The sequence below is a fragment of the Limanda limanda genome, chromosome 3 (genome assembly GCF_963576545.1).
Source record: "Limanda limanda chromosome 3, fLimLim1.1, whole genome shotgun sequence".
In the NCBI taxonomy this organism is placed as follows: Eukaryota; Metazoa; Chordata; class Actinopteri; order Pleuronectiformes; family Pleuronectidae; genus Limanda; species Limanda limanda.
In genome coordinates, this window is record NC_083638.1 from 4209148 (window position 1) to 4221474 (window position 12327).

The 12327-nt window shown below is 43.6% G+C and overlaps 2 protein-coding genes across 2 annotated transcripts; both read left to right on the forward strand.

Annotated features, from left to right (window-relative positions):
* The first annotated feature begins 1890 nt into the window (after positions 1-1890).
* On the forward strand, positions 1891-6258 carry LOC132998832 (NLR family CARD domain-containing protein 3-like). The gene is made up of 7 exons (XM_061068579.1): positions 1891-1941; positions 2099-2763; positions 2855-2992; positions 3068-3187; positions 3638-3810; positions 4126-5923; positions 6092-6258. Exons 3-7 carry the CDS (start codon positions 2862-2864, stop codon positions 6210-6212), a joined length of 2343 nt encoding a protein of 780 aa, XP_060924562.1. The 5' UTR covers positions 1891-1941; positions 2099-2763; positions 2855-2861; the 3' UTR covers positions 6213-6258.
* A 415-nt stretch (positions 6259-6673) lies between these two features.
* On the forward strand, positions 6674-10005 carry LOC132998195 (ribonuclease inhibitor-like). Its single transcript, XM_061067701.1, has 5 exons — positions 6674-6972; positions 7348-7521; positions 8376-8549; positions 8914-9087; positions 9666-10005. Exons 1-5 carry the CDS (start codon positions 6722-6724, stop codon positions 9670-9672), a joined length of 780 nt encoding a protein of 259 aa, XP_060923684.1. The 5' UTR covers positions 6674-6721; the 3' UTR covers positions 9673-10005.
* Positions 10006-12327: the final 2322 nt, after the last annotated feature.

Here is a 12327-nt window from a genome sequence, read left to right on the forward strand (position 1 = left end):
CTTAGATTGAAAGGATAAAAACATAAATCATCTGTATTTTCTCGTGTCTGTTTTCCTATTTTAGACAAATTATTTATCCTTTTCTTGAACATTTAAACCCAATAGAGACACATTAACATATTTGTATTAACTAACTCATTTACCAGATTACGGTTCCCTGGCGGAACACAGTGTTCCTCAGATTTTCTTCCTCCATCAATTGTAATATTATTCACTTTTTATCTCATTTAATTTTTTGACTGGTTTAGTTCCAGCTTCAGTAAAAAGGAATCCTGCTGGTTCCAGCTCCCTCTCGTATCAGACGCTGCCCAGCACCTCACAGCACTGGTAAGTGATATTCCCAGAGTAGAGGCTTCACTGACACATCACACACGCAGGCGACAAACTGTCTGACAATGAAACGCCGCCGCAAACTTCTGAATATTAATAATATCTCATGTGGAGCTGAGTCCTGATGTTGATGGTCACGTCAGAAAGGAAAAGAGTCTGATGATGAAGTTGATTTAATTCCACTTATTCAAACTGAAATCATCAAAATAGCCTCATCATATTTAAACATCAGCCTCATGATAATAAAACACAAACTCAGGAAATGAGATCTTACCTTGAATCAAAGTCCGAAGGCTCAGTCCTGTGGCAGTGAACATGGCACTGGTTTATATATCCTCCATCCAACCATCACAACAGTCCACTGGTGACACTGCAGTGAGGGCATCCTCCCAAAATAACCTGTGACAGAGCTGAGGCCCTCTGACCCTTCATCACGGCCCCGGAGACGCCTGAATGTCCACAGACACACACAGGAAGCTGGGCTGTGTGTGACAGCTGCTCGCCTGGAGGCTTCGATGCTGGATTATCTGCATAAACGACGGGAATTCAAAGCATGTAAATGACAACTGCAGCCGCACCAGTGACCTCGTGCTGCTCAGAACTGGACTCTTGTCTTACATATCTAGTTTGGACTCGATTGGACAAAATATGTCTGAGATACAGACCATCGTGTTTTGATGGCGTGTAATCAAACTTTTACGCCACGATCACGCCGTGTGATGAAAACTCAATATTCGAGGTAGTTTATATCTCCATCTTGTTGTGATGACACTCATGTCCATGTGAAGTTGATCTGATGAAAACCCTGGGACAGGTACGTGAAAGGAAAAATTTAGAAAAGGGCCAAAATGGCCACTAAATCCAAAATGGCGGGCTTCCTGTTGCGTTTTTGCCATTGCATCTTTAGACTTTTTTTTTTGTCTAGGGAAGATCGGTGAAAGCTGACTGAGGGGCTTTTCCTTAGATGGCGCTTTTGAGCCATTTTGCCACGTCCATTTAAAATTACTCCAGATTACAATTACTTTTTAGGGTTTTGAATTTCCTGCAAACTTTGGTCAGAAATTGAGCGTCTAGGCCTGAAAAAGCCCAAAAGGGAAATACAAATCCTTGGAAATAAAACAGGGCCTCCCACCATCGGTGCTCGGGCCCTAATGAGTGTCATCACAACAAGATGGAGATAAAAACTGATTTAGAGATTGATTTTCGTCCAGCCGTGACACCGTGGCGTGGTGTCAAAGTTTGATTTAACTTCAGTGTTCATGGTTCTACCTCACTCGCGGAGACGTGCGCTTGGTCATCGATCGCTCTCTCCACCGACGGCAACAGGCTACAACGTGCAGGTGCTCGGGCCCGCCATTGCTGCAACGTAGCCTTAGTTACTATTATTATTATTATTATACTCATTGTCAGATTGTTCTGCTGCCCCCTGGCGGCCAAACATCGGCCGAACAGACAGCAGGTCTCGATCCTGGATCAGTAACAGGAGACGCTCACAGTCAGGACTGTTTGTTTTCAAGAGTGAACTGGTTCAACAGGGAGGAGGAGCCTGAGAACAGGGAAGTGTCAGACTCTATTTTCACCTGGATGAGCAGAAGGAAGGAAAGTGAGCAGGTGAGTGTGAACACAACTTCCTGAAGGTTTTACTGTCTCACTCTCACACCTGCTGTTAACAACCGTCTGCTGATCACACATAGATTTGTCGTGTTCTTTTATCAGTAAGCATGGGCATTTTCCAGATAAAGCAACGCATTTCTTATCTGCCCTTCAGAACCTGGGGCAGCCGCTGGTGCGAGACTGAACTGCGATGTGTGATGATGCAAACACACACACACACACAAACTAACCAACTTCAAGATTAACATCAGCCAGCAACGGCTAATAAAAGTCATTGTGCGAACATATCCTCCACATATTCAGCCCAAACTGCCCCTGCCCCCTCACCGTCTAACATAATGCATATGTTTAGAGTTCAGTTATCTCCACAGACACACACACACAGACAAACATAGATTTAAAATCTTAACACTTTAAACTTTAACAGAAACAGGGATCACAAGTTATCAGGACACGGACAGGACTGACGTTCACTTTGTGTTGGTTTGATTCTCTACAGTTTATGAGACACACGTTTAAACTGCGTCACAAACCGGGACGTGACTCAAACACACACACACACACACACAGAGTCACGTGCTTTCCAGTAAAAGCAGGGAGGAGGAGCAGCCAGTGAGTTCAGACTTTGATTTAACTGTAAAACAGAGGGAAGAAACGTGAAGTCTGAGGCTGGTGAGTGTTCAGCAACATGTAGTCAGTTTTCTACACGTGGACTTTAGAAAGAAGAAGATTCAGGAGGGACTTCCGTCAGTCAATCAACAGTTTGACTCAACACTGTGATCGGCTGAGTCCAACACATTAAACCTACAACTGTCTCAGGTAGGTTGACTTTGTTATATTTAAAGAAACACTGAGTTTATGTACCTGGCTTCGTTTTGTGTGTTTGAGCTCACAGTGTTTTTCCTCTCAGACTGAAGATGAGTGGTTATGAGGAGGAAGTGGAGAACAGAGCAGAGTCTCCAGGGTTCAGCTTTGTGTCTCTGAAGAGTGACCAGTCCAAAGGAGAACCTCTTAACCTCAGTAATGAACCTGGACCCTCACATGCAAAGTAGGGAACCTGATACAAAAATGTGAACCTTCAAACTGAATAATGTTCTGAATAAAAACCTGTTTGTGTTTGCAGAGGTCAGGACCACAGACTGAGAGCAGAGTCTCCAGGGTCCAGCTGTCTGTCTCTGAAGAGTGACCGGTCAATGACTCTTCCTCCAAACTTCAGTAATGAACCTGGACCCTCACACACAGAGTAAGAGACTGTTTCTACTCTGACCTGCTCTGAAGAGGATCTAGTTTCCTCTAGTGTGGCCCCTGCATTAGGACACAGCTTCATTGAAGTTGGTGACTAATCTCTCAGAATCACTCAAAGAGATCAGACCTCCACCAAGAACCAACACGCTCCTTATGAAACCACTTTGAAATCCAATAGAGACTCACTTTTTATTTGGATCTGCACCAAATTCCACACACTCATAAACATCAGTCCTCTGAACATGTCTGTGAAAGTGCCCCCCCCCCCCCCGATCTGGTTCACAGACCACATCCTTCCACCAACTTTACTGGTCAGTGGTATTTTATAATCCCACCAACGAACCAACCAACACACAAAGATAGATACTGGGTGAAAACAAACCTCCTTGACATAAGTAATGACAACCTGCGACTGTGACATGTGAGTTATCAGGAAATGTCTTCACAGGGAGAGGAAGAGGAGTCATGTTTTTGAGGAGGAGCAGTCGTCCTGCTGTGCTTCGTGTCAGGACGTCCTGAAGGATCCAGTCTCCACCAGCTGTGGACACTGGTTCTACCAACAGTGCATCACCTCACACTGGGACCAGTCTGGTTCTTCAGGAGACTCCTCCTGTCCCCAGTGTGGACAAAGATCCAGAACAGGAGCTGGAGGTCAGACAGACGGTCAGAGCAGCAATGTACATGTCTCTGCTGCTGTCTTCACTTCTGACATCAGCACATGTGGTTTTATTGTGTTCCTTCATACAGCATCAACATTTAACATCGTTATAAAAGCACAAAGTTAAAGAGGAATTTTGTTCAGTAGTTTTTCTGTATCTGATGAAAACAATCAGCAGATTCTCAGATTCTCTGTCTCTGACATTGTTTCTTGTCTTTCAGCAGATCGTGGTCTGCAGGAGGTTGAAGATGAACATCAGCTCAGTCTGAGGAGGAGATGTGAACATGTGACTGAAGGAATTGATGAAACAGGAAGTAGAACCCTCCTCAACAGGATCTTCACTGAGCTCTATATCACAGAGGGACAGAGTGAAGAGGTTAATACTCAACATGAGGTGAGGCAGCTTGAGACAGCTTCCAGGAGGAAGAGCCTCCACGACACTCCCATCAAGTGCCACGACATCTTTAAAGCCTCCACTGACCAGCAGAGCAGCATCAGAGTCGTCCTGACCTACGGTGTCGCTGGAGTGGGAAAAACCTTCTCGGTGCAGAAGTTCACTCTGGACTGGGCAGAGGGTTTAGAAAACCAGGATGTGGGTCTGCTGACTGTGCTTTCGTTCAGGGAGCTGAACCTGGTGAAGGACCAGCAGCACAGTCTCCTCACGCTGCTCCGTGTTTTCCATCCAGCGTTACAGAAGCTCACGGCAGAGACGCTCGCTGTCTGTAAACCTTTGTTCATCTTTGACGGCCTGGATGAAAGCAGACTTTCTCTGGACTTCAACCACAGGGAGCTTGTGTCTGAGGTCACACAGAGGTCATCAGTCAACGTGCTGCTGACAAACCTCATCCGGGGGAATCTGCTTCCCTCGGCTCTCGTCTGGATAACCTCCAGACCTGCGGCGGCTAATCAGATCCCTCCTGCATGTGTTGACAGGGTCACAGAAGTACGAGGCTTCACTGAGGTCCAGAAGGAGGAGTACTTCACGAGGAGATTCAGTGATGAAGAGCTGTGCAGCAGAATCATCTCACACATCAAGACGTCCAGGAGCCTCCACATCATGTGTCAAATCCCAGTCATCTGCTGGATCAGTGCCACAGTTCTGGAGCACATGTTGACCACAAACCAGAGAGGAGAGCTGCCCAAGACCCTGACTGAACTGTACTCACACTTCCTGCTGGTTCAGACAAAGAGGAAGAACAACAAGTACGGTGAGGGACATGAGACGACTCCACAGCAGCTGAGGGAGGCTGACAGGGACGTTCTTCTGAAGCTGGGGAGGCTGGCACTTAAACATCTGGAGGAAGGAAACATCATGTTCTACCAAGAAGACCTGGAGTGCTGTGGTCTTAATGTCAGACAGGCCTTGGTGTACTCTGGAGTTTGTACTGAGATCTTTAGAGGAGAGTGTGTGATCTTCCAGAAATCAGTCTACAGGTTTGTTCATCTGAGCGTTCAGGAGTTTCTGGCTGCAGTCTACATGTTCCACTGTTACACGAAGAGGAACACAGAAGAACTCAACAACTTCTTGGGAACATATAGGTACACAGACAGTGCCTTCTCCCTGGATGACCTCCTGAAGAGAACCATGGAGAAATCCCTCACCAGTACAAATGGTCATCTGGACCTGTTTGTTCGCTTCCTTCACGGCCTCAGTCTGGAGTCCAACCAGAGAGTCTTAGGAGGCCTGCTGGGTCGGACAGGGAACAATCCAAAGATCATCAAGAGAGTCTTAGAAGGCCTGCTGGGTCCGACAACGAACAATCCAGAAATCATCCAGAGAGTCATCAACAACCTGAAGGAGATGAAGAGTGATGACATTTCTCCTGACAGAAGCATCAACATCTTCCACTGTCTGACTGAGATGAACGACCACTCAGTTCATCAGCAGATGCAACAGTTCCTGACGTCAGAGAACAGATCGAAGGAGAAACTCTCTGATATCCACTGCTCAGCTCTGGCCTACATGCTGCAGATGTCAGAGGAGGTTCTGGATGAGTTGGACCTGGAGAAGTTCAACACATCAGAACAGGGTCGATGGAGACTGATCCCAGCTGTGAGGAACTGCAGGAAGGCTCGGTGAGTCCAGACATGATCAATAACATGTTTAATCAGTGGAGATGAGTCGTTCTTCAAATACACTCAGTGTTAAATGATTCTCATTGTTTGGGGCAGCATGGTGTTGCAGTGGTCAACACTGTTAGTGCAATATATATATAATTGTAACAGATCTTTTTTTAATTACAGACTTGATGGTTGTCTACTCTCAGAGATTTACTGTGAAGTCGTGGCCTCAGCTCTGAAGTCAGACCCTTCACATCTGACAGAACTGGATCTGAGTGTAAATCCCTGCTGGATTCAGGAGTGAAGCTGCTGTGTTCTGGACTGGAGAGTCCAAACTGTCAACTGGAGACTCTGAGGTCCTTAAATCCTTCTTCACTTTTCCAACTTTCTTTCTTATTCGGTCATTATTTTATTTAAATTGTCTCAGTTCTGCTCTGCTCACTGTCCCTCAGTCATCTGTCCCTCACCCAGCCTGTCAGTCACGTCCACCTCATCAGCTCCATTCATCTGCACTCACCTGCTCCTGATCTCTTAGAAAGTGTTAGTAAATAACATGTGGACTGAGGCCGAGCACTCGTCCTCCTCAGGTTTTCAAAAAAAGACACATTCTTATTGAAACACTTTGGACAGTTGATAAGTATAGAAACAAACAGGAAGTGACATCAGGAGCCGTCCCTACTTTAAACAGTGTTTAATTACACAAACCTGCTCAGTGACCAACACACAGACAAGAAGGAGATAAATTAAATAATGGTCCAACATGTCTGATCTGATATTTATCTTCAGGTCACAGACTGGACTGAGGTCAGCAGCATGTTGAGAGTCTGTGTTGACATGATGACGATCCACAAAAACAGTACACATTCAAATATTCATATTTCTTTATCCAGGTTGAAGAGCTGCAGTCTGTCAGAGATCAGCTGTTCTTCTCTGGCTTCAGCTCTGAGGTCAAACCCCTCTCATCTTAGAGAACTGGATCTGAGCTACAACGACCTGCAGGACTCAGGAGTGAAGAAGCTGTGTGGTTTTCTACAGAGTCCAATCTGTCGACTGGAGACTCTGTGGTCAGTTCACTGACTGACTTTTGTAGAGCTCATATCTATAATACAGCATTAATACCCAATTGATCTCATTTAATTATAATTTAACATAATTCATACATAACTTGAATCTATTGATTAATTAATCTGTGACATTTTAAATATTCAACTACTTCTTAAAACACATCTGAGTTTAGCTCTGATATCCTAAACTGATCTGCAAGACAGAGACCGGGTCCAAATAATCTATTTTTACTGAATCAGGACTCGTTTTTGGTCCAACATGTCTGATTTCATATTTATCTTCCATGTTATGAGTTTGTGTGACATGAATATTTGTGTGTTATTTTCACAGATGAACTCAGTTTAACTTACAGTTAAGTTTGATGCTTTATTCAGGTTGGAGAGCTGCAGTCTGTCAGAGATCAGCTGTTCTTACCTGGCTTCAGCTCTGAGGTCAAACCCCTCTCATCTAAGAGAACTGGATCTGACTCTAAATGACCTGAAGGACTCAGGAGTGAAGGAGCTGTGTGGTTTTCTACAGAGTCCAACCGGTCGACTGGAGACTCTGAGGTCAGACATCATGTTTTATTGTTAAATGTTCAGTGTGTAGAATTTAGAAACATCAAGTGGTGAATTGTCATGTTGCAGCTGAACACCCCTCACCCCCCCCCCTTTCCGAACATGAAAGAGAACCTGTGGTAGCTTCAGTTATCATAGAAAATCATAAGGTTTAGTTTGTTCAGTCTGGGCTCCTGTAAATAACATGGCTGCCTCTGTAGAGAGGACCCACTCCTGATGTAAATATAATGTAGTTAAATACAGATGTCTCATTTTAGGGTAAAGAAAACAACAATTATTTTCCAACCAGTTCAGAACGCAGCAGCTTCTCACTGGTATTAAACGGCAACATCACATCTCCCTGATCGTCGCTTCTCTCCATTGGCTGCCTGTCCGTTTTAGAATTGATTTAAAGATTTTACTGATCATTTTTAAAGCATCTGATTCCAAACTACATCACAGAATTATTGAGCCCGTATGTTCTTGCACGCAGCCTTAGATCCTCACGTGGATCCTGCTGTTCCAAAGTCCAGGTTGAAAACTAAACCGTGACCGTGCTTTTACCATCAGGGCCCCTCGGCTTTGGAACGGCCCCCTGAGGAGATAAGGCGGAGCCAATGACTTCTTTTAAATCACCTGTTAAAACCAATTTTTATAGACTTGCTTAAATGTGATTCTGTGTTTTTACTGTTTTTATCATTTTCACCTTTTATTTACTTGTTCATGTATCTCTATTTTCATTTTTACGACTTTTATGGGTTTAAGTTTTTATTAACTTTTCTTGCTTTGCTGTCAAAGCACTTTGTTAACTCTGTTTTTAAAAAGTATTGTATGAATAAAGTTTATTATAATTATTATTTATTCAGGTTGTGGGAATGCAGTCTGTCAGCGATCAGCTGTTCTTTTCTGGCTTCAGCTCTGAGGTCAAACCCCTCTCATCTGAGAGAACTGGATCTGACTCTAAATGACCTGAAGGACTCAGGAGTGAAGGACCTGTGTGGTTTTCTACAGAGTCCAACCTGTCGACTGGAGACTCTGAGGTCAGTTCATTGACAAACTTTTGTCGATCTAATTTCTATAATACAGCATTTATACACAATTGATTTCATTTAATCAAAATTTAACATAATTCCTCTTCATACATAACTTGAATCCATTAATTAATTATTATGTGACATTTTAAATATTCAGCTACTTGTTAAAACACTGAGTTTATTTCTGGATTTCCTAAACTGATCTGCAGGACAGAGACCGGGTCCAAATAATATATTTTTACTGAATCAGGACGCTTTTTGAGTCCAACATGTCTGATTTCAAATCAGTCTGTGCTGACATGACTATTTTAATGTTATTTTCACATATGAACTCAGTTTAATTTACACCTAAGTTTTATCCTTTATTCAGGTTAAGGTACTGCAGTCTGTCAGAGATCAGCTGTTCTTCTCTGGCTTCGGCTCTGAGGTCAAACCCCTCTCATCTGAGAGAACTGGATCTGACTAGAAACAGGCTGCATGTCTCAGGAGTGAAGGAGCTGCTTGATCTAAAGCAGAGTTCAACCTGTCGACTGGAGACTCTGAGGTCAGTAGATGGTTGGAGTCAGTCCACGCTGCTTTCATCAGTATTTTACTAAACACAGTCAGTATCACAGATCCAGGGTCTGTGCTACCAAGCAGGATTTGTGTTTATCACGTTAACTTCAGGTTTAGTTTTTTTCAGTCCTACGAAGCTCCGCCAACTGACCACAGTGACTCTACACTATTGTGAGGTGCACACTCTCCTTAAAGTGACGGATAAGGGAAGTTTAAATCAACGTCTGGTTGGCTCAGTTGATCTCTAACTCATCCTGTCCCCAAAACACCAGATGCACTCAGTCAGATTCCTGAAAATAGATCCATGTGTTTTTATAGAGTAGTGATGTCAGAGGTTTCCACCAGTGTTTGTCCTCAGAGTCAGAGCCTTTTATTCTGGATCATGTGTTTGTTCTTCTCGTTGTTAAGAATGAGGCTCTGCTGTCAGTCAAACTGTCCATGTTTGTGATTGATCATACACAGTAAACCCCGCCCCTTTTGTGTGCACGTGCTCACACAGTAAAACATGTCTTCACCTGTAACAGCAGGTGAGTCTCTGGAAACACTGATGTCTTCTTTTCTCAACAGTTGGTGATCTTGGTGAAGGTGAGTGTGAAGAGGACAGTGTGTGTGGACGGAGGCTGAGCTGTGTCCTGAGGATCCAGAGGCTGAAGCAGCAGCAGCTTGTGTGTAGAGTGGCTCTGACTGGGCCTTGTTGCTGGGAGGCAGAGTGGAGACAGAGCTCCAGAGGAATCAGAGGAGGTGAGCTGCTCTGAGATCAGCTGTCACACAGTGTCCAGTCCACCGTCCTCCCTGTGTGTTCCTGGGGATGTCAACAAACAACCATTCACACTCACATTAACACCTACGCTCGATGTAAAGTCTCCAATTTACCCAACCTCTAATCTGCATGTGTTTGTGAGATGAAGCCGGAAAACACGGGGAGAACATGCAGACTCCACACAGGAAGACCCCATCTGAACCGGGATTCAAACCAGGAACCTTCTGGCTGTGAGGCGACAGTGCCAACCACCACGCAGCCCCAAAGTCTTGCCCCTCGCTACAGATTGTGTTTATTCTCTTGAAGAATGTATTTATGAAATGACACAACACCAACAGAATATATAAACCATCAGTAAAGAGTCACTTATAGTGTATTTAACTTTGCCTTCATTATTTTCCACCTGTGTCCCTAAGTATGTCTCCATGTGTGTATAACCACATTCTGTGTATCTGTTTATGATCTTAAAGTTCCTGGATTCACATCACAAATGATTTAGTTCCACACAAAGTTAAAAACATTTAAATCACTTTGAGTTTAAAATCTGAATTTTGCCTTTGACACAAAAAATCAAAAGTCTGGATTTAATAATGGGACCTTTTCATTTCTGCATCAGGTGCAGAGCGGTGGTTGCTTTTCTACTTTTTGACCCACAGGTGGCGCTGTAGTATAACAGGAGCACATCCCAGTCAAAGCCTTTATATTCAGTCTATGAGTCAAACACATGGATCATTTCCTCTGTGACAAACCAGATGTAAAGTGTAGAAAAACATCTCAGAGAGAAAAGTTCTGTTGTTTCTACTTGTCTCTACTTTAATGCTCAATAAACATCCTTCCACCAACTTCACTGGAATCATGACTCTGCTTTTCTTTCCTCTTGCAAACAAACAGGTGAAAACAACTCGTCCTTGCTGCAGGTAAATGATCAACATCACTAGTTTGACATAATGGAAACAACCAGAAGAAAAATGAATGTCACATTTACAGTATGAAGAAGAATCGATGAAAAGCAGAGCAGCTTTAAGTCTCTGAGGAACTTTCATAAATATTTTACCATATTTAATAGAAAACTGACCAGAGGACATTTTATATAAATGTAGATGAAGATTCTTCATTTGTCCAGTTTGTGAACTGTGCTAAAATGATTTCTAAAACAATGATGTAAATCTGTTTGTATGTTCTCGACCACCAACCCAGAACAACCACAAGGGGGATACTGTAGCAGCCTCTGGGAACAGCAGCATGCTGGGAAATAATTGATGATGGGAGGTTCACAGTGGAGACAAGTGACAGAAAGTGTCTGAGAGATGATGTCCTGAAGACAGTGGACATTTTGGTTCTGTTATGTTGAACAGTTGGTGTTATTTTGTGGAGACACTTGTCTCAACATGATGATTTCACTGAGTTTATTTCCAAGCCCATCTCAGTTCTTTGTGACTTCAGGATAAGAAATGTTTGACAGAGTCAGTTCCTGACAGGCTCAAGTTCTCACTGTGTGGAGAGGTCATCATGTGACTTTGTTATGATCATCACACGTGTGTCAGTGTAACATGTGACTGTGACGCCATGTTCATGAACACGCTGCTTCAACATCTGAAGCTGTGAGGTCCACTTCCTGTGCAGCAGAGTGAGACCATCATCTCTGCATGGAGCTGTGCACCAGGCTGTTGTCATGGTGACACAGACAAGACGTAAAGAGTGAAGAACACGTCGTCCAAATGATCCGTTCAAATTCCACCGAACATATTTATGGGATATACTTTATACTTATGAAGAAAAGCTTGTGCTCACAATCAAATTCTGAATGTTGAAAATATTATACATCAAGCAGTCTTGTAGTATCAATAGTTTTTCAGCCTGATCACAAACTAAACTCAGGTTCTGTCTGAAACACAGTGAAGGTGCAGCTCAGGTTCTTTATTCTTACAGGGTGAAAATAGAACGAATTCTTTACCTTAATATGAAATAAAACAATCAATAAAATACGATAAATAAATCGTAATTTAATTTCAACCATTTTCTGCCATCGTCGCTCTCTGACCTGTCGTTGGTAAAACAAGTGTTTGACGAATTAGAAGCAAAAATAAATGATTGATTTCACACTTGTGCTTCTCCGACTGTAACATGTTAAAAAACCACATTAATCACGTGTTTATTGTATTTTAAAACGCACACAATCCGGCCAAAGTGATGAAATAAAGATTAAAGCAGAGTTCTCCACCCTATGACCTGTTTACCTGGAGCGTGATTGATTCGTCCCAGCAGCACCACCTTGGGTCTTGTGATGTGTTTGCGGCACCGACATGTTTGCGTGTCTCTCCTCCGCAGCCTTTGCGTGTCCCGACACTCTGCGGTATCAGGCCTGTCTGCCGGCGTGCAAGTCTCAGTCCTGCCCCAACCACGACTTCCACTCTGACCCCGACCAGTGTTCAGGCCTGACCGAGGGCTGCGTGTGTCCTGAGGGGACGC

Excerpts from the sequence above, each read along its gene's own strand:
- LOC132998195 (XM_061067701.1), top strand. The coding sequence starts at position 6,722 with ATGTTGAGAGTCTGTGTTGACATGATGACGATCCACAAAAACAGTACA. Across the intron at positions 7,522-8,375 it reads GGTCGACTGGAGACTCTGAG|GTTGTGGGAATGCAGTCTGT; the intron begins GTCAGACATCAT and ends TTATTTATTCAG. Across the intron at positions 8,550-8,913 it reads TGTCGACTGGAGACTCTGAG|GTTAAGGTACTGCAGTCTGT; the intron begins GTCAGTTCATTG and ends TCCTTTATTCAG.
- LOC132998832 (XM_061068579.1), top strand. The coding sequence starts at position 2,862 with ATGAGTGGTTATGAGGAGGAAGTGGAGAACAGAGCAGAGTCTCCAGGG. Across the intron at positions 2,993-3,067 it reads CCTGGACCCTCACATGCAAA|AGGTCAGGACCACAGACTGA; the intron begins GTAGGGAACCTG and ends TTGTGTTTGCAG. Across the intron at positions 3,811-4,125 it reads AGACTCCTCCTGTCCCCAGT|GTGAACATGTGACTGAAGGA; the intron begins GTGGACAAAGAT and ends TGAGGAGGAGAT.